This window comes from Aythya ferina (genome assembly GCF_964211825.1).
Source record: "Aythya ferina genome assembly, chromosome: 2".
NCBI classification, from domain to species: Eukaryota; Metazoa; Chordata; class Aves; order Anseriformes; family Anatidae; genus Aythya; species Aythya ferina.
The window spans coordinates 70,625,369-70,646,878 of NC_140297.1; the positions used below are offsets into that span (position 1 = coordinate 70,625,369).

Here is a 21,510-nt window from a genome sequence, read left to right on the forward strand (position 1 = left end):
TTGTTATGACATCAGTGCTTTCTGAAGAAAAGTTGAGCTGTTCAGCATTACTTGCTGTAGTCAAACACTGGCAAGCCAAGGACACAAATCTAGATTAAGCAATGTATAAGGGAAGACAGTAATTACCAGGTCTGTTTTGACTTTGTCCAAGTGCCAGCGATAGTCTCCAATGGCATTATGAGTTCTCCTATGGTCACTAATCTGTTGCTCAATGGACGCTGCATCAAACCCCCATTTCACTAGCTCCATTTCAGACTAGGAAAAAGAGACAGTATTTGTACTTTCATTTCCAAAAAGACATTATCATCTAAATCAGAGCATCAAGGAATTGAATTGAAAGAAATGTGACCATACAATAAAGAGTAAAACTAAACAAAGGGAAGTTCAGATCAGGGGTTAAAAATTTCTTAAAATTGCCCTTGCTTAAACCGTGTGACAGGCTCCCGAAGTAGAAGAAACAAAGTACAGAAAATATTTAAGTTGCTTAAAATTAGACAAGACGAAGCACACTCAGTAGTGTATTTCATGTTTACTTTGGACTAAACTGTGCTCTTATGTTCTATAGTACAGTTACATCCTTATCACTCTGAAAACAAATTGTGACTTCAAATGCTACTCATGCAACTTATGTGAAAATGCACAGTTCTGTAGCCCAGTATACTACATTCCATTTTAATTACACTCATGCAGCTCCACTGACTTCAGTTAAATGTAGTCCAACAAAATGAAAAAAAAAAAAAAAAAAAAAAAAAAGGAAAAAAGAAGCCTACCAATGTATTAGATAAGCTGAAAGGGCTATAGAATATGTTTGTTTTGCATTTTGGCAGGGTTTATTATAGGACATTCAGTACAAATCTCTAGGAACAGCCTTAGAAAGAACAGTAATACAACTGGATAATTACTAACTTGAGAACTATCTGACTGCAATTCTCTGCTTCATTATTTGCAAATCTAAAATTTCACTGAATTCACAACCCAATTCCTCAAATTCCAAAGCACCTTTTATAGTGTGAAGACACAATCGCAATCCATCTCTGTATGAATGCCATTGTGCACACACACGCCATAGAGGATTCGATATCTTATTCCTGGGTTGGGACTGAATTTAATAATTACCAGCCTGAAGCCAAATCTCTGAGTCAACAGATGTCAATAAAGCCTGAACCACACTCAAGCATAAGGGTTCAAAGGCAAGGCTGAAAATGTTCCAAGAAATGAAACGTTTTACATTCAGACATCTAAAAGTTACAGGACTTTGACCCTTCTCATTATATTTATACAGTCTAGCTAGACTGTAGCAACAGCAGCAATCTTGGATGACTGCCAATATGTGAACAAAGGCTGTCTGGATTTCAGTTCACCTTCCCTAATTCTGCAATGGAAATTTGACCAACCTTCCTACCACCTGATTCTCCTGTCAGCGAACCATCCGGATATAGAGGACACAAAAACACCAGCAGAAAAACACAGCTGTTCAGACTGTTTAACATCTCATTATGCTACTAGAAGGAATGTTATCTCAGCCCCAATGTGAGCAGATAGTGAGATACAATGGGAAGAAAAGGTATAGGGAAAATTTATTTTGAACTTTGCACTGAATATATATATATATATAAATAAAACTCAAAAGCCCAATAGGAAGCTAAGCACTTACTGGCCTCACCTCCACTTTGCTTTAGGGACTGAAAGGGAGAGAGAACAATCCTTTTTCTTTCATAGGAGCTATTGTGTGTGAACACAGTTTGCTCATGCTTCCTATGCTTAGCGAGGGGTGTCTCAGCTGGGAGTCACGTGGCATCTCTGGGAGGTACATGTTCCTCATCTTTCTTCACTGGAAGAAGGCCCAGTGTCTGTCCAATATCACTCCTCAAACCATGGCAGGTCTAACAGCCTGCTCTCCCACAGTATGTGAAGGGCAATCATATTTGCTGTTGCTTTACTGGCACAATGCCTGTAAATGTTAGCACTCAAGTGCATCTCCACTTCCCCTTCCTCTAAAACATGCCACGATATGGGAGGCCACTGGAAGACTAGACTACAACTGACACTCACATAAAAGTATGGGAACTGTACAGAGCTCTCCCCTGCTCATCTGGTTTGCATAGCAGCCACCTGGTAAACACCACATGCAGATAACAATGACAGGATCACTAAGCAACAACCTAATAAAGAGAGATAAAAATAATGCAATTTCAAATTACAGAGAGTCAGCAAATTGTAACTTGGGCCTCCTTGCTCCTCCCCTGTCTGTCAAAGTGGTGTCCAACTACAAACACAGAACTTCTACCCCAGCAGCATGAGAGCACTACAAGCTCTGAGTGTGTGTTTCTACTCCAGGTTACACCATCAACAGCTGTGGATAGGCAAATTTATTCTGTGCATGCAAGAGATACACATGAAAATGATGAAGCTGACTTATGAAAGTCTAGTCCTGTGGCAATCAACTGTACCTTCTGGATCCTATTGTGATAAGAATAGATTAGAGGGAGGACAACTGCAAAATACTGGACAATGGTTAGATCTGTGAAGCTGGTCTTATCTGTTAAAAGGGTTAAAATAAATATGAAGCATAAAGGAAATCTGTGGAAGGAAGGAAGGAAATATTGAATGTAATAATCTCCAACACAAACATGCCAATGCCTTTTGTTAACAGCTGTGTCTTGTTTTTGTTTTCAAATTTTTCCCTGCAAAAGAAGACCCCAAAATCCATTTTTCTATTTCAGTGGAAACACTATATGTACAATGCTTCAAATATAAGAGGGAAAAAAAGGAGGGAGGGAGGAATTTGGAACAATCTACTACCATTTATTTGTACTTTTAATGTTCTAGTGGCAGTCAGAACATTATTGCATGTAAGGTGACATTTATCAGCAAAATCAGGTCTTAGCATTGTCTTTAGGTTTTGGAGAAATTTACCTTCTGCTGTCTCATCCAGTTCAAACATTCACTTGTGACACGTTTTGTATACTCATCCCAGCCTGAACCACTCTGAGAGGAATAGCAACCACCACCTTTGGAGCTGGCCCTCCTGGCGCGGGGAACGCTGATAGCTTTGTATAAGGCACGCATTTGCTCTTGAAGTTGAAGCAGCCTGAAAGGGAAGGTAACAGTTGGTTTCTATGAGGAAAACACAGAAAACATGGGAACAACACAATTCGTATCTCCTGCTGAATCATCAGGTATTCAGAAAGAAATGCTGACAGCATAGGCTGTGGAAAAACTACAGTGACTGAAATTTCATGGAGACAACCAGGATGTGAAGTTCTGTGTGAAATCACTGCACAACCTTTCTCCATGTTAGCATGCCCAAACCAAACTGATTTCATTCCACTTTATTGATTTCTGCCACAGCCTGCAACACCAGAGAACGTGATCACTCCAGACACTACAGAATTTTATCTGTCACATTCCCTCCCCCAGCCCTTCCTTAGGGCCTTTCAGTACCTTTTCTGATACATTTCACAGGGCTGGTTCATCTGCCTTAGCTCCCTGATCAGCCCATCAAGGATGTCCATTTGGTCATTTGCCTGCGCAAAACATTCTTCCAGATCTCTGTTTCCTCTAATCTGGACACCATCCCCATATTTCAATTCCTAAAATTTAAAAAAAAAAAAAAAAGAGGAGGAGATTAAATAAAACAATCTGAAGCTTATACAATGATTATTTAAAGAGATGTTATGAGGACCAAGTATTTTTAAGAAGTGTAAAAGGTTTCAACTGCTAGGTCGCCAATTGACAGTTTTACCTGGCAGAAGGCCATTTAATAAATGATTCATAGTAATTTGAAAGTCATTATTATGAATAAAATACACAAGGAAGTTATTAAAATATAATACCAACAAAACATTTCCATAAAGAATAACAGGTCCTGATGGAGTTTTATTTCAGTGGAGCCAAGGATGTACTCAGTGTGATGAATTTTTAAGATCTTACATAGCAAGAACAGCTTTTGTGTTTAGAGGACAAGAAACAGACACTGTGTCCTTGCTGGAGCTGGCGAATATTGCTGCTGATTTTACACAAGTTCCTCTGAGATTCCAAGAGTCACAGCCATAGCTTCTCTCCTTGTAAAATGCAGAATGCACCCCATCTGCCTGGGACTAGCTCCTTGCACAGTCACGTTTTCTTGCATCCTATCTCATAGTCCAAAGTTCTAGGCAAATTCTCTGTGCGTCTTCTCAGTGCAGTGAACCAGCATGGTCATGGTGGTTCCAGCAGAAAGACAAGGCTTTTTGATCTCATCCTGCACTGACACAGCCATGATGAGCTAAACATAATCCAGCTGTGGTTTCATTTTGCAAAGAAAATGATGATGGGCTTCATTACTTTGTCCCCCACAAAAACAGAAAAAAAAAAAGAAAAACAAGCAATGTACATTGTGGCACCATGCTGGAATTAAACATTGCTTCCTTTTAACTTCACTGGAATAATATTAATCCTTACCAAGAGGCAGTATTTACTATGGCATTGATTTTTATATAAACATGCTCACATATTCTGTAAAGGAAATAAACTGCTAACCACAGAGTTCATTCCTGTACGAATTTTCTGTCTACAGAGGGTCAAAAAGTGTGCATTAAATCACTTCTACTGCAAGAACTGCAAATGGATTCTGGATTTCTGTAGCTTCAACAGCAGGATACGCCCACCACCCCACACTTCCTTTGACTTCAGCAGGAACCAAGGACATTCCACATACATTATTGGCCATAACATTATTAGCAACCACTGGCCTAAAAATGAAAAAAAAAGAGTAGAATCCAAAGGGAGTTTTGTTGGTAGTGGTGATTGTTTTTGTTTTTTTTTTTTTGGTTGGTTTTTTGTTTTGTTTTTTTTTTTGAATCAAAATGCTCCCTTTTCTTAACCAGTTACATTTCAGTCAGTTTTACTGAACACTGACTGTAGACAGAAGAGGACACCTAGAAAGGATATATGTTATTCCACTCAAAGGGTAAGGTGGCAGCTCCCTCAGAAAAACAGCTGATATAACAGAAAAGAGGTGAAGAACCACAGTCTGTGTGTTCAGATAACAATGCAGCATTTATTCCATGTGACATTTAAAATCACTTCTTCTAAGAACAAAAAGCACTCACAGGTTGCACTATGAGTTCAGCTCGCATCAGGCAATCCGAACAGTTTTGCAAAAGCTCTTGAATGGTGTTCTGACGTCTGGAAACTGTACAGGTCCCATTCTGACTGTTGGTGGGGAGAAGAATAAGATGAAGTAAGTACAAAGTAACCACACATCATAAAGAGAAATGTGAAGTAGAAATTCCCAACAGCTACAGGAAGTGACATGAAATAATAAATCCAGTCAAGCTTCATGGAGACGAATGTGCTTGATCTGTGTGTCCCTATACACACACACCTTCGTTGCAGTTCAATGCTGATTCCACATCAGCAGATTCACAATTCTGCAGTAGCAGACATGGAATAACTTCACCATTGGATTGAGCAGAAGATGGAACCTCACATGTGGTTAAGAGAAAGGTTTTCCTCCAATACTGGTATTTGCAGCTTTGATAAATGAAACTTTGACAGTATTACAGTACAAATAAATTATTCATGATCTTTCTTGGAGTCCATAAATTAGAATGTAATCTTTACATTACATTATCATACATGCTGTCACACAAGCCATTGAACTTAAGACTGTAAAAGGAGAGCAGGCTCCTCTGCTCTTCAAGCACATGAGCACACAAGTCTATGCAAGTATACAAAGGGCCCTTTTATCAGCGGAAATAATAAAAGACTAGTGCAGTGTCTTAAAAAGGCATTACAAGATGCTTAAGCTATTACAAAAACAGATGTAGGAGTTGAATTCAGAAGTAAAAGGGGAGTTTGGAGGTTCCAGGTAAACTCCCGAACCAAAATCACTGGTGGGGGAAAAAGCCAAGGTAGATAGTAGGGTCATTATTGTTGTGTTGCACATAATCTCCTGCATCCATCCCGCCAGAAGGCTGCCATTCCTCCATTTGCTCATCCTGGGACCCTGCCACCAAAGCGAGCCACTGCTAGTTGAATGTGGGTGAGGTGCTTGAAGCTAGGAATCATTCCCTGCTGATGGAATCAGAGCTCCCAAGCAAGCTCAGGCAGCTCCCAAACCCAAGCACTTGCCAGCGAAACTAAAATAAACCACTACTAAGAGACGGTAAGAAACTAGGACGCTTCCAAGCCTTACCTAGCTTTCTAACTGCAGTGCTCACAGCAGGTAACCTTTTCCATTACAAATCACTCAAGGCCCAAGCCTTCCACAGAACACTAACAGCAAAAAGCCTCTGTGCAAACCTGCCCAACTCAGCAGAACCAGCACATCATCTGGATTCAGTGGGAATCTTTCAACTGACTTCAGCAGTCTCTGATCATACTTGGTAAAAGGAGCCATGACACACAGCAGAGCTGTCCTTGGGAACAAGCACTGCAATGAAGGGAAACGTTCACCAGCATCCTTTAAGAGAACTTTTGCTGCGTGTGTAGTTTGTCGTTCAGCAGCCTGCCATTCTCGTACCAGCTCTTCTTGAGCAAATGGAAAAAGTTTGAGCAAGTCTTTAAGCTGCTTCTGTCAATACCTGGGAATAAACCTTTGAAGACAAAGAGACAGGACTGAAAAATCACTGAGTGGCTTAAAACAAGCTGTACACACACAACTCCTCACTTGCACTGTAACCCTTTGGCTGCATAAACATCACACCGTACTGTGCTACGCATGCCCATATGCCTTGGAAACACCTTAAAGAAAACTGCACAACTCATTTTATGCCAGGCTTCCCCCATCAGCTTCCTTTTTAAAATCCTTCCTTCTCCTTAGGCATAGCTGTTGTGTTTGGATCTAGAAGCATCCAACTGCATCTAAAATTTACATTAATTATACCCACAATTATCCTCATTAATGAAACATAGTAAGGAAGAGAGAGGAATCTTACAAGTAATTTTCTCTTTTTAGAACATGAGAAGAGTACTTTTTTCTTCAATTGCTTTTTTAATCATCTCCTGACAGCTACAAATACCTGATGTCCATTGAAGCCAAAGGAACTATAGATGAGGATCAGACCCCTACTGTAGTAAATCAGTGCATCTCTGCTGAGTTCAGTGTAACTCAACTGACCTCAAAGGTCACTTTAGTGGTAGTGAATTAGTTCACTTTACACTGAGACGAGGTCTAAACAAGGACTGCCACAGTTAACAGAATAAGAAATTGTGGAGAAAAGGTGTTTTCAAATAAATCCAACTCCTAGAATAATTTACACAGCAGGAAAAATAGAATTACAAGTACTCTGTGTTCATCCCAATGATATTAAAACACTACATCCAACATTATTGTCCAGATAATAAAAAAGTTGGAAAGCTGTAGATAGTTGAATACAGATCCACAGAAGTGTTTTAAAGGGAGGAGCAAATGCCTTGCACTGGGAAGCTTTAATATGCCCTAATTAGATCTTCAAATAAAGATCTGTAAGTTCCTTGTTTAGAGTTCATGGGACCCTTCACAAGGAGAAAGCAGAAAGTGTTTGAGGCTCTCCAATCTAGCAGATAAAGACTTAACAAAAAAATAATGGCAGAAGCTGGAGCAATACAAACTGAAATAAGAAAGAGCACGGTAGTTCAGCAATGTAGCTTTTAACACCCTGTATGCAATTTTTTTTTATTGTTGTTAGTTAATTATTTTAACTATTTTGTTCGTCAAAATACTGAGAGTGATGCTAGGATAGTGGATGAGAAGGCAGTGTCCTGTTAAATGTAGCTGATGACAATGGGAGAACTAATGGCGTTCCCAGCCAGGGGAAACAACAGGCCTGCAATGGGAACAGCAGATCAAAGCAGAAACCCTAACGCAGAGTAAGCAGACATCCAACCTGCAGGCAGAAGGAAAAATCCAGACAAAGGAATACCATATCCAACACAACGGCATACAGAGAAACTTAGGCAAAACCCAACCCACGAACATGCTAGGTGGCATCATAATGCAAAGGCACAAAAGAACCTGGATTTTCAAAGTACAACCCTGTAGCCTAGATCCTACGTAAAAATACATTTGTGACCCTCGGAAAGATGTAGGACCCTGACAATCCTCACACGAGGCAGATTTAGTGGATTGTCAAAGGACTATTTATTGGTAATCTGTCCTTTCATCTCATTTTGCTTACATGAAACTGAATGAGAATAAAGTAACATTTTGGTCATTGCAACAACTACTGGTGCTATGATGATGACATTTTGATTTGATTTTAACTCTGGCAACATCTAAAGCTCAAATCTGTGAATGGGAACCTGCTGCACCAAACACTGCACACAGTGAAAGCACGGGCCAGTTTTTCCGCTTGATTTAGCGCGCCCTGTAAATAGTTTTCAGCGTTTTGAACCCTTCCATGTACCCGTGCAGAAAGGGACCCAACTGGAGCTTGGAACTTTTAGCCAGACTTATAGCACAAAAGTGCCAGGACTCCTACTAATAAAAAAACACCTTTGTAAAAACCTGACTAATGGCCATACTGCTTTGGATCTTCAATCCCTGTGGAACAGGGCTGAGCCAAACAGCCTAGGCTGCTTCAGACCTGAGCTGGTAACCTACTTCTACCAGCAACTCAAAAAAATTTTAGGCTGTGACAGGTATTTTGCAGGCAAGTCATGAATTTCAAAACAACGCTATTAAACTGAATTCATTATTAAAATGACTTCATTTTAATAGTCATTAACTATTAAAGGAACAAATAGGGGGATAGTGTCTTTGTTTTAAAACTAGGAGAATACTTCAAAACACAGAAGAATCACTTTTGATTTGGGAAAGGCTACAGATCTTCAGATGTGGCCCTGCAGCTCTCTACTGCCAGAAGAGCACTCAAAAAGAGACAGCATCATCATGTTGCCATCATTCTGCATAGGAAGCAAAAGGCTTGCTCCCTGTCAGGGCAAAATGTGTTGTTCCCATACCCTGCTGCAAGCAGGTTTTGTACGGGGCAATATTTGAGACACCTCCCTGCTGCAATATACCTGCTGAGCCAAGCTTGGCTATTGCCACACTGGTGAGTCCTGAATTTCTGAGCGAGGTTGCACTTCACTGTGAAGTGGTATGCTTGTGAGACATTGCTCCACAGAAAGAAGAAATAACTATTTCTGCTTGTTTTAGCAGGACTGAGAGACACCCTCAAGGCCACACAACGTGTTGTGAGTATGGCGATCAGTGATTCAAGCACACCTGTGCCTATGTCCCTCAAGCACACCATGGGTGGCTATCACCATCACCAACATATTTAAGAAGTAACAATATTTCTCAAATGACATGTTTTGAATAAATGATAGACCCTCTGTAAACAATCAGCTTCCAACCTGGCAGGTCCAACTGGGCTGTTGCTAACACAGGATGCACAAGGCGAGGAGGAAAGCCAACTATGCTCTGCTTCATCATTGCGTACTGCTGTTAAAAACACACAAACACATGGGGGCTGCTCTAGTCTCTGCCTCCATCAGCATCCAGAAGCTGCTGTGTCACCTGGGGGGCAGCGAGGGTCCAGAGGAGCAGGGGACACGCAGAAGAACATCCGTCCAGCAGTGCTGTGGAAACTGTTTCACGATTCCTTAATGCTTTAGAAGCACAGAAAGAGGATACTCTCAGCCCAAAGATCTGTTTTAAGAGGGCCCACATCGAGTCAAAATAGTGTCTGTTAATTTTTTTGGCTCCACAAAATATTTATACTTTTAAAAATCTGAAGCATTTTTTTCCACTGACAAAGGTCTTTTTGCAGATCCAAAGTATCAAAACTCCCATAACTCAACACAGAGTCTGAAGCTGAGCAAAACAATAGCACCTCTCTTTTTTTTTTTTTTCATACACAGAAACTTGTTTGAACAAGCAATAGATTCATCAAGGGATTACCCGGTATGCCCAGGCTAGGTGAGTTAAAAGGAAAACCTGAACTGGAACGGAAATCCCCAGCACACATGCTGCACACACCATCGGCTGAGCTACCTCGCACCCACCATCTGCTAGCTGCATGTGCACACCTGGAAATCCAAGTATTAAAAAATTGGTTTTAACACAACAGGAGATGTATGACAAATAGATAATCTCTGGAGAGAAACAGCTAACAGGTGAGCAATCAACTATCTGTAAAAATATAACCAGAAATTAAACTACTACATAACAGAAGGTTTCTTTACCCCTTAAAGACAGTGAATGCAAGTGTCAGAAAACACCAATAATTTGATAATGGGCTTTTCTCTTTGCATCTGTGTTCCTACTAGGATCAGCTTTGGCACAGTGCATCTTCAGACACCTTCATATTTGGAAGCATAGGTCATGTACATAGGCCATTACATGATAAAGCTATCTTTTGAAGTTTATCGTCGTGCATGATCAGGCTCTTAATCCCTTCAGAAATGTGCCCAAAAAAAAAAAAAAAAAAAAAAAAAAGTCACCAGTGAAATCTTAAAACTGCCACGGCCACGTGAGCTCGATGGAAGCAGGGTTTCACAAGGGGCCCTGCCACACCTGTTTGAAGAAAATTCTCACACCCCTGAGCGGGACTTCTGCCACCAGTATGAATCACCAGCAGCGAGGCCGCTGCTTGCAGGGGCAGGACCTGCCAGCTGCAGGCACGTCCGCACAGCCTGCGCTGCCTCTCCCAGCACCAGCTCTGCAAGAGGGAGGTGCAGGACCCAGCGCCCAGCCAGCATGGCGAGGCGGGGAGACGAGGCAACACGGCTCCTCCAACAACAGCCACCTGAAATACATCTGGCAAATGTTTTCGTGCTTTCAAAGACACATAGAATAGCTTGCAATGGAACCGATCTCAGACAGGTACCTATAAAAAGGTGAGTTAGGAGGGGTGCAAGCTGGTTTCCTTCTTATCTTGTGCAGCACTACCAGCTGCTGTTAAGAGGTATTTCCGTGCTGGCTCGACCGCGGGGCACGCTTTGCGAGCACAGCAGGCATTTGGCAGTTCAGACACATTCTTTACTCTCCGTCTTCAGATAGTTTTGTTTGTCACTAGGGCAGTTGTCATGCCCAGCATGACACCGTGATTCATCTTGGCCAGGACCCTGCAGACCACTGCGAGGACAATCGGACGGGCAAAAATGCAGCTTTGGACCTGTTTCCTCTAAGCCTCTCCAGCAGTCCCTGCCAGTAACGTCAAGACTTGGGATCTGAATATCTAGATCCTTTCCTAGTTTAAGGTGCTGGCGTTCCATTAGCCTTTAAGCAAATCTTGTGCATAAATTAGTTTTTGCAACAATGTGTCACTTGGCAACCATGAATCTTATGACCTCTTTTCTCCCCAAATCTTAATAAAACTGCTGAACTTGCCGCTGTCTTTTTGTCTTCTCTCCCAGCTGATCAGATTTTATCTCTCATAGCAAAGACATTGATAAATATTTGACTGATTAATTGGCAGTTTAGGAGTGCATGACTCAACATCAAGCTGAGTATCTGTACTCAGGGCCAAGCTCATCCTGAGTTCCCAAGCCAGAAGAAACCGGGAATGTTGTAAAAGCACCTTGCTGAGCCCTAAGGGTAGGGAGCGTCTTATATTGCTCTGTGACTAATGTAATACTCAGCACAGACTTGTTTGGCAGAATACGCCCCAAAACTTACAAGACTAGACCCTAAGCTAAATCCTACTGCATTGAAAATTAAGGTACAGTAATTTTCTCCATTGAAAAAAAGAAGCCTCTGTTTTTTCAGTTCAGCAACTGCCACTAAAATGTGTCACTAAACGTATCAGACGTAACACAAATATTAAAACCAATTCCACAGACTATGCAAGGTAGTAACAGATGCAAGATCCTGCAAGCACAACCGGCACAGGATTTTGTGGATTTTCCACACGCAGCACATGTGCAAAATCAGACTTGACTGCGTTTTTCATCAAATGGCAAAAAATCCCTCATTTTCTACATGGGGACATACTGTAATTCAAATCAGCACCAATCTAAAATAAGCCTGTGCAACTCAGTAATGTGCAAGCACATACATTTTTCAAATACTTATTCAAAATGCTTTGAATGGTGAGACCTTTACACATACGAGAAGATTGTATGTAAAATACATATATGGTTTTCAGTCTGATTAACAGGGGAAGATAGTAACATGCAGAGACCTTGGAATAAACGGAAAGGGAACTTTCATTGTAACATCCTTGCCAGTTACACTTTCCCGAAAAGGAGATATGAACATTATATTACAGAGAATAAATGAAACTATGTTGACAGAAGATCCTTAACCTCTTCACCAGGCCTATCCTCTCCGTTTTTGCTATGACACCACTGAAAGCTAAAGAAATAAGAGCCTAACAGACTGCAAGCTAGTTTAAAATACGTAACAAAACCCAAAGAATGCTAAATTGAAGTATTTCTCCTCTAGTGAAAGTCAGGACTAATAGGGAAGGCACGCCAGTGAATCCACTGTAGCTGCACCAGAGTGAAGACTGGAAAAAGACCAGGGAAAAATTAGCATGCTCCGCCATTTATTTTTCATGCCTGTCTCTTAAAAGCAGTAAAGGTATTTGCAGCGGAGCACCACTAGCAAAACAGACCCTCAAAAATGCAACACAGCTGGTGTTTTGGAATCCTAGCATGTGCAGTCTCCCTTGGTAAGGTATTGAATTGATCTCATTATACCTCAACAGACGGGGTATTCTCATACTGACTGCAGCAGTGGGTAGGCATGTTACAGCAGCAGCTAATCATAATGCACACAGCAAACCAAGAATGAAATGAAGAACTAAGAACTGTGCAAAGTAATAAACAAACATAGGCAGAATGCAAGTTATGTCCTGCATTCAGTGGTCCTCTGGCAACAGATCTGAAACACCTAAACGGAGCTCTCGGCACTGACTAGGGTTATCCTAGTTGTAGAGCTTAGGGAAATGGTTTAGTGGGGACTGTTAGCGTTAGGTCAGAGGTTGGACTCGATGACCTTGAGGTCTCTTCCAACCTAGAAAAAATTCTGTAATTCTCAACAGCCACTTACAGGTACGCTTATTTCATAAAGCCTGCAAGTTCTCATCTGCTGTTTACTTGCTGTATGTGTTTAACGCTCATCCTTCTGCAACCTGATCAGGATGTCAGTACAGTTAGGGCTTGTAACTTAACACAAATTACATGACAGCACTTCCAAATCACTTCCCAAATCAGTGGCATCGATAACCAGAGCTATAGGTTTAACAGAACCGTTCCATGTGTTAAAAATAAATAAATAAATAAATAAAGCCTAACGGCCAGCAGTAGTATAGGTGGCTATCAGACACCGATGTCATTTCCTTCAGCGACTGGCACCTATTTCCAGTCCTATGAGCTCCTGGCCAAGGGGATTCACGGCCAGGTCTTCATAACTGCCATGCTTGGTTTTCATAGGTTTGGAGCACCTCTTGGCTCCAGAAAGGCTTTGCCAAAACTTCATCCGCGCAGGCTGGCGTCTTCCCTGCCAGGTCTCCGCCGTGCTGGTGCCAAGAGGGGAGGCAGAAGGCGGAGGCCAGCCTCGCCCTTGCCCAGCCTCGAACCAAAGCGGAGGCCGAACAAGGCGTTTTACGTGCCAGGATGGCTCAGTTGTGCCAAGCAGCGACACCAAGACCCCGCTCCGCTCTCCACCCCGTCACCCACCCCGCTGATCGCCCCCCTCCCAAAGTCGAGCCTAACGAGGAGGCGAACCACAGCCTCCCGCACCTACCCGTACCCGTCGGAGGCGTAGTCCCCCCCGTAGGTCTTCTGGTAGTAGTAGGTCTTGTGCGTGTGGGTGCCGCCGCCGCCGCCGCCGCCGCTCACCACATGGGAGCTCATCTCGTAGCGCAGGTCGGTGCCCGAGTCGGCCCTGGCCATGCGGCCCAGCGTGTTGAGCCGCGGGTGGGAGCCGCCGTTCATGCTCATGGTGGCGGGCGGGACGGGGGGCCAGGCGGGCACAGCGGGGACAGGCGAGCCGGGGCCCGAGGGGGGAGCGGCATTCACCGCCCGGAGGGCCCCAGCTGGCGGCAGGCAGCCGGGGAGGGCGAGGGCAGGGAGCCGGGGAGGCGAGGTGCGGGGCGGGGGGCGCCGCCGAGCGAGGCTGCGGGAGGTGCTGGTGGTGCTGGTGGTGCTGCTGGTGCTGGTGCTGGTGCTGCTGCTGCTACTGCTGGTGGTGGTGGTGGCAGGAGCAGAGGTGCCGTCCCGTCCCCTCCCCGCCGGCACAGGAAAGGCGAAGCCACACCTTTCGGCGGAGGTTTTAAGCCGCCACCTCCTCCTCCTCCTCCCTCAGCGGCCCCGGCCTCCCTCCTGCCTTCTTCCCTAGCCCGGCCTCCGGCTTGGCGTGGCCCCGGCCCCCCTCGTCGGGCCGTCCACCTGCCGGGGTGCCCGCACGAGTTTTCGGTTTGGAGGTGGGAGCCCCATTAAAAACTGCAGGTGGACTTTGTGTCAGCTCAGCCGCCTTCCTCTTTCAGACAGACCTCCAGGCACCGCTCAGCCTCCCACAGGGGAGCTGCAACGCACCCGGCCCCCTACAACTCCAGAAGGCACCTCGCACCCAAAAACGACAGCAGCAGTTACATCAGCACGGTTACATCGAGGATGACTCTGGTCCACAGGCAGCAGCCACATCCCCCCGACCCAAAACTCTTACCACATGCTCATTTTAATCAATCCACAGACACACAGAGTCCGACAGCTGGGAACACTGTCCATATTCCAAGCCCAATCCATTTCCACAACTGTCCTGAAACTTGCACATAAATGAATGAAACGTGTGACTTGTATCGTGCTGTGTCTGTGACTGTGAAAGAGGGTATCAAGAAATGTGTTTTTAAACTGACTTTTTCACTTAGCAAGTTTTTTTTGGTGCCTAAAAGTTAAGCTTTACTTTTAAAAAGTGAAAAACAACAACAACAACAAAAAGTGCCAGTTGCTAGAGAAAAATAGTTTTACTATTTTTTGCGTGCAGTGTGTCAGCAAAGGCAGTTTGCCATAGGATACCCAGTGGTTCCTTCATTCTCAGCCACAGACTAATAGACTACTGGGTCAGTCTCAAGGGTCAATTAGGAACAATTTCTTAACTGTACTAAATTACACTACCTCAGTTGTTCTGGCCACTTGACCGTGGTGTTAGAAGGCAGAGGAAAAGTGGTCAGATTTTAAGTAGTCACCCACAAATAAAGCTGCCAGGCTTTACTGAGATAATCCCACAGCATTCATCCCAAAGCATGGTAAAGCCAACCAGTCATGTAAGTCACCCAATGCTCTGCAACAACACGTGCTGTTAGTTTTGAAATGTGTAGAAGATCACAAGCAGCTCGCATCATTCTTAATTTCTTGGGCCCACTTCTGTCTTTCCTGCACTGAATAATTTTCTGATATTTTAGATCTGAGCAACAGACCAGAGAACAGTAAACAAAAACAACATAAATGTACCAAAGGATGAGATTTTCTGAACTATTCCAAAAAGAAAAGAATAACTGAAAGTGAGCAGTTCTTTGCAATGCCACTGAAACTGAAATGAATGAATGAATGAGAACCTGGCCTCCTGCTGGAGGTGGTGGTGGGCACAGCGTAGTGGAGACATAAGAGCTCTTCCAAGCAAACTGGTCCTGAAAGGCATGCTGACAGCACCGCTCGGAGCTGTATGGAGCACTACAAAGCGGCAGAATGCAAGTTGCCTATTATCTGTGAAGTCATACAGTGACTTCTATATTGTAATATACATTCTATACTATGTATAACATGAATCATTACATATCAGTGTATATATATATATACATACATACATATATCTGTGTGTATATATGTGGACTTGGGTGCTTTTTTGAATAAAGATGATATCTGCACGAGTTGATGATTTGACATTACATTCCAAGTCATTAGGGAGCAGAATACAAAAGCAGTAAGGATGAGTAAGAAAAAAAAAGAAACGTAGGTTTGGTGCTATAAAGAAGAAAGTAAAAAAGTAGGAAAGAGGAGCGATTTAGACTAGGAGGGAGATGCAGACTGAAGGAAACTTGAAATTTGTACCTTGGCACTTAGTTCAAACTTTTTGAAACAGAAATACAGACCACTGCATTAGTGCTACCAGCATACCTAAAGGTCAGATTTTTGAAGTGGTGATGTATCAAGTTGGACACTTGCATTTAGACATACAAACAATAAGCATTTTTTCAGCAGGTCTCTTTGAAAGTTGTCCATTTGAATGTATGTGTATTTAGAAATACAAAAGTATTATGTTAATCTAGTGTTCTTCCTGAGTTTTAGCACCACCTCCAAACAGCCCCACCTTTCAGCTTGGACTAGTGTGCCAGCTCAGTGAGGCACTCCATTATTTGTGATGGAGACAGCATGTATGTGATACACCCAGAGGTCTGAATGAGTCATCGTTACCTGGATATGTAGAAAAATGTGCTTAAATAGCAAATCTGCTGGTCCTACTCGCACAATTAACCCCACTGAAATTAAGAGGAGAGGATAAGACTGAATGGATACTGAGAACAGCTCGATGCTCCCATCTGAACTATCTTCATGCATAAGAAATAGAAATAAGTAAATACAACTATTTGTATTTTGCTGAAACAAAGTAAATTTTGCTTGGATCCTACTCAGGGTGGAATTGGTTATCTTGAAGAAGTAACAAGTCACATGGGTATTGCTTAAAATTCTACTTACTGTGGGAAAATATTGCTGTCATGACTGGAAGATACCACTTCAGCCTTGCTCACCTACTTCTGGAAAGGGCCAATCCTGACATACCAGAGGCCACATCCTAAGTCCCTTTCCTTTACTTCAAGGAGTTTCTGAGAGCAAATGTCCAGTAAACTCTGCAGGCCTCAGTGTTTCATTTTCCTCCCAAGGAGAACTCGATGCAGAAGAGAATGAAATGCAGTAATTTGGAGTTTCTTGTTCATGTCCCTTAGCAGAAGGGGACAGAAATTCTGCTTCTTAAGACATGGATCCCACGAAAGCTGTCTGGGTCTCCAGAGAATGTCTTTAGGCAAGTCACTCTCAAGTAGATGTAATATTCCTTAATATTCCTTTCTGGCTCCTTAAACCAAGTCAGAGCCAAGGACTTTTCTACAGCACTGTGTCCTAACCCACCACCTCTGGAACTGCATGTACCAAGAGGATGTTAGCAGAAAGCAACTCCAAGGAGGCAATGATACATTTGTGCCTTGAACATTGCTTTAGCAGACAGAGAGAAGCTCCTTGATACATAATACTGGGGGTAGGCATAATGTCTTTCTTTAGGTTTTGTAAAAGGCTCTCCCAACCCCAAGTGATGTACCCAAAATCTTTGTTTCTGGCTTAGGCTACTGGATAGTGGTTCTTTAATTATTTATGGAGCTTCCTGAGGTGACTGTCTCTGTCTGTACCATGGAGAGATCTATTTTTAACTCATAAACTGAATTCCTAAGGCATGCAGAAATTCCCCTCAATGGCTTGCTAATTAACTTTTAACAGGAACTGTTATCCCCTCCTACTTCACACAACATGGCACTGAGCATGCTTAATGCCGTCCTCTCTTTGATACCCTCCTTGCATGGAGAACCAAATAAATCTGAAATAGTTGAAACACTCTGATAACCAATAGTAGCTAACATTCAAAGCACAAAGGTGAATATGACCTGATATGGTCATATGAATATGAAACTGATTTTTGTTATTGTTGCTTTCAAAAAATCAGGTCTAGAATTCCAAATAAAGATTGAATCATCAAGGTAAGACACAATGTGACTTATGTGTTCCTAACTCCTACAGTTCTGGGTACTAAGGACAAGTTTACACGTGCAAGCCCCTTATCTAGCTGTGCATCTTTGTAGCACGATTGCTGTGCATTACCACCCCTGTGCAACAGCTGCCTGGGAAGTGACAGCTTAAACTGAGTGGCAGCATTCGTGAAGTCCGTGTTTCTGAGGAAGTGAAGGCCAATCCTAGGAATTTCCACCTCCTCGCTTCACTCGGTCTGAAGAATTCAGTTAACACTCCCACGTTTTCACTCTGAGCTCTTCTCAATGGGGAGAGAGGCTCACCAGCTGGCACCAGTAGCAACACCTCTACAGCAACTACAGAGACGGTCTGAAATGTCATCAATAACAAAGCTAGAGGGCTCAGACAACTCACTCAAAGATATCTCTGTCATGGGGAAGATATCTTAAATCCACTCAACTGGTGCCTAATTATGGGCAGATTTATAATACCCTGCAGCACAATCCATTTTAAAAAATAGATATGCCCCAACGAGTGCATGAGGGGGTTGAGGAAGGCAGGGAGTGACTGACACAAAGCTCATAGCGTGAACCTGTGACTTGTCAAGGCCCAGACTGCCTGCCAAGAGCTGTCATTCCCAGGGCCCTGAACAGCATCTGTGTTCCTTTCAGACATGCAATGGAGTGTTATGCTACCAGTTTCTGGTAAGATAAAAAATAAATAAAAAAATAAAAAAGTATTTTAATTCAAGGGGAAAATGCATCCTAGGACTGCACAATTCCTTCTATACCATGCAAAAGTAAAGGGTGTGGTGATGGATGTGTCAGCCTTGCCAAACCTGACTGACTACTCAGACAAAAAGTTTCAGGATGCTGTTTTGCTTCAGGTGGAGGACACCAACATGTGACAGCCTTTTCCCACCATGGTCCCACCATGACTGACAGCAAGGACACAATATTTCTACACAACTCTTGTTTTCATGTTGCTGCAAGCAGAGCTACCTAGTATTGATAGTACAAGGTTGATTATTTAATTATACATTCTTCCCATTCATTTAAAAACTCACTTCACAACACTATTTCATCAACGCTCACTGACATTTGCCAGAGCTTGAGAAGTTTACAGAAAGATACTTGATAGTGCTGACAGCAACACAAGGCTATTTCTGACCAGCTATTCTATAGCAGTAGATTGAAAGTCTTTTCAGCCACATGATGTGCATGCAGTATGCATTCATTTGTGAAGATGAATTATTTTAACAAAACATGAACTTTTGGCAGGGTGCATCCTCCCTCATTATTTGGTTTGATATTTGGCTCTAGACACCACAGTGCAGCTGGGCTGCACGCAGCACCAGGTGAGAAGTGGAACAGAAAGCTCTCAAGGGATCTACAGTTGCTTCACACCAGGCAGGGCTGCTCTAATTTACACCCATGTATCTGCAAGCCCAAAGGGATGAGGAGCATGATGATTTTATTGACACTCATCCCTTTCTTCTGCTTATGCCTTCGTTCTTGGAAATGGGAACAAAGGGTCAAATGGGACTGCTACACTCGCCCCGTAGACACCCATGGTTTCCCCTCATTAGCGTGAATCTTCCATTAGCAAGGTTGCACATTATAACAGATGCTTGTCATCCCAGCATGTCAAACAACTGGGTTATGGTATTGGCTTGAGGCACTGATGGTCTCATTAAAATATTACCACCATAATTAAAAATACTTTGTAACCTGTAAGAGTGAATACCAGATCGGAGCAGTTATAAAGGTCCTAAGTATCTTTACCAATTAATGGAGAAAAATAGGAGTTTTTAAACAGATTTGCACGCACATGTCCCCTACACTGAACTTTTATGGTGTATAATAGCTGCAGGCTGTGGAGGACAATGGAGAATTGGATCTAATATATACAAAAGAATGGCAATTAACTCAGTTTGCATTAGTTTTCGCAAGCAGACTTGTCGTTTCATGTTCAATTTGTGGGTCATACCACAGCTATTTTGATAACAAACAGGGAAGATAAAGATTCAGTTCTTTGCTGTGCCAGAAGCTCTGCTTCTCCCAGCTGAGAAGTAGAGGTGTCATCCTTACAAGAATATTTTCTTCTCCAAAACCCCAAGGCTATATAGAGGGTGATTTATCTCCTCATAGAATTGGAAACCTCCTTACCAAGATTCCCACTCTACAAACTCCAGATGTTATCACAGCATTGTGTATTCCAGACGTACTTGCATGTATACCCAACCAGTACGTTGGGTATGCAACCAAAGGAATCTCTGGCTACTCAGCAAGGGCAGCATTAAGAATTGCTTTGTGTTGTAAAAGCATTTTCAAACATGTAAAACCTGACTTAAGAAAGATTCCTAGGAGTCTTTTTTATTGTGATCATTTAATGTGGAATTAGTTACTATAAAGTTTGCATTACAAGTAAGGGAAAAGAGAGGCAGCCTCCACACACACAGATCCACAAGTCCCTAAGGATAAATTCAGAAGTGAAAAGTTGAAGCCAATCTTTCTCTTCCATCCAGCTGAGTCACGTTGAACAGAAATGCAAAAATGAGAGGGTCTTTTATTACATCTATATTCTCCTCCACTGCAAAAGCACAAACATCACTATAACCCATTTAAAACTTGAGTAGTTGCCATCAGCAGAACCACAAAACTACATGGCAGCCACTGGGGATCGTGAAACATCTCTGATTACCACACCACTCAAGATGTGACAGTGTAAATATGGAAGTGTTCTCCTGTCTAGACCAAATTCCAGTGATACCTCAATATCACTCAGACTTGCACTGGAACATTCTTCTCCTTCTCAGTCTTCAATTATTGCTCCAGCATAGCTACTCAGTGTTCGAGAAGCTGGTGCGCTTCACTTCCTACCCCCAAACACCTACACCATCCTTGTAGTGGAAATACCAGAATCAATTTCATTTAGTTTTCCACCTTCTCATTCTCTGCTCCATGTAATTATAAAAGTCTGATAAAAAGACCAGAGGATTAGAGCCCTAATATGATATGAGATGCTAAAGAAACTACTTTGCATTAATGCTTTCTCCACAGCTCTCCATGTGATTTAGACAGGTTTGTGGGTATCTAAAGTATCTTCTCTCTCTAAGTAGCTCTGAGACAGACATGTAGGAAATAAAATTTTTACTTGATTTACTCTTTTTCTGTTCAGATCCATTTCTGTGTTAGGAAGAACTAGATTCATTTAGGACATAGTCAGCTGTTTCCATAAAAATGCTAATCTTTTGCATAATTAGCACCATCAGAGCCAGCAAGACCAATATCAACATGATACAGACTTTGACAGGAAACAGGGAAGAAAAAGGATTGTTTAACATTAATTTTGTTGGAACAATTCTGAGGTCTTATTTTCTGCGTGGATTCCTGGGAAATCACCTCCAAATGACTTTGTACAAAACAAGATCATCTTACTGTAACAATGGCTCCTTGTGCACACATCTTAACAAACTAAATGTGCTTTAGTAGTCCTCAAAACACCTGTACAGATACTGGAAGACCACACTGCGTTATACACTGTAGACATGATTTCCCTCAATTGAATCAGAAATTTCACTTGTCCACACTACTCTGTTAAACACAGTGTGAATTTAAACTAAGTCCAGTGCTGCCAGTTTCATGCTAGGTATGTCCCCTCCTCCAGGACAGAATCTAGCAATACCCTTGAAAAAATGCCAGTTTTGTCTGCAAGAAGGCAATAAAATAGTAATTATGAACTGGGTAGCTGTAACACCGTGCTTCCTTGTACTTCTGTAGCTAACACACTCTGATTAACACAAGAACCAGAGGTACCATGACCTGGATCTTTTGAGAGAGGCAGAAGCACCTGGTGCTT

The 21,510-nt window shown here is 42.5% G+C and overlaps 1 protein-coding gene and 1 long non-coding RNA gene across 5 annotated transcripts in view; one reads left to right on the plus strand and one right to left on the minus strand.

The window, feature by feature from the left end:
* Positions 1-14,147, minus strand: part of DSP (desmoplakin) — a 39,163-nt gene extending 25,016 nt beyond the window's left edge. For 2 of the 4 annotated variants that reach the window (XM_084509931.1, XM_084509930.1), the window contains exons 1-5: positions 13,664-14,146; positions 5,094-5,196; positions 3,445-3,593; positions 2,917-3,091; positions 127-255 (exon numbers count right to left, since the gene is read on the minus strand). In XM_084509931.1, the coding sequence (XP_084366057.1) occupies positions 127-255; positions 2,917-3,091; positions 3,445-3,593; positions 5,094-5,196; positions 13,664-13,860 (753 nt within the window). In that variant the 5' untranslated portion in view covers positions 13,861-14,146. Of the gene's footprint in view, positions 1-126; positions 256-2,916; positions 3,092-3,444; positions 3,594-5,093; positions 5,197-13,663 lie in introns of all 4 variants that reach the window. The other 2 variants (XM_084509929.1, XM_084509928.1) reach the window with 2 other exon arrangements.
* Positions 10,529-11,302, plus strand: LOC311431931. Its single transcript, XR_014689715.1, has 2 exons — positions 10,529-10,809; positions 10,989-11,302. It is a non-coding gene; the product is annotated as an uncharacterized lncRNA (long non-coding RNA).
* Positions 14,148-21,510: the final 7,363 nt, after the last annotated feature.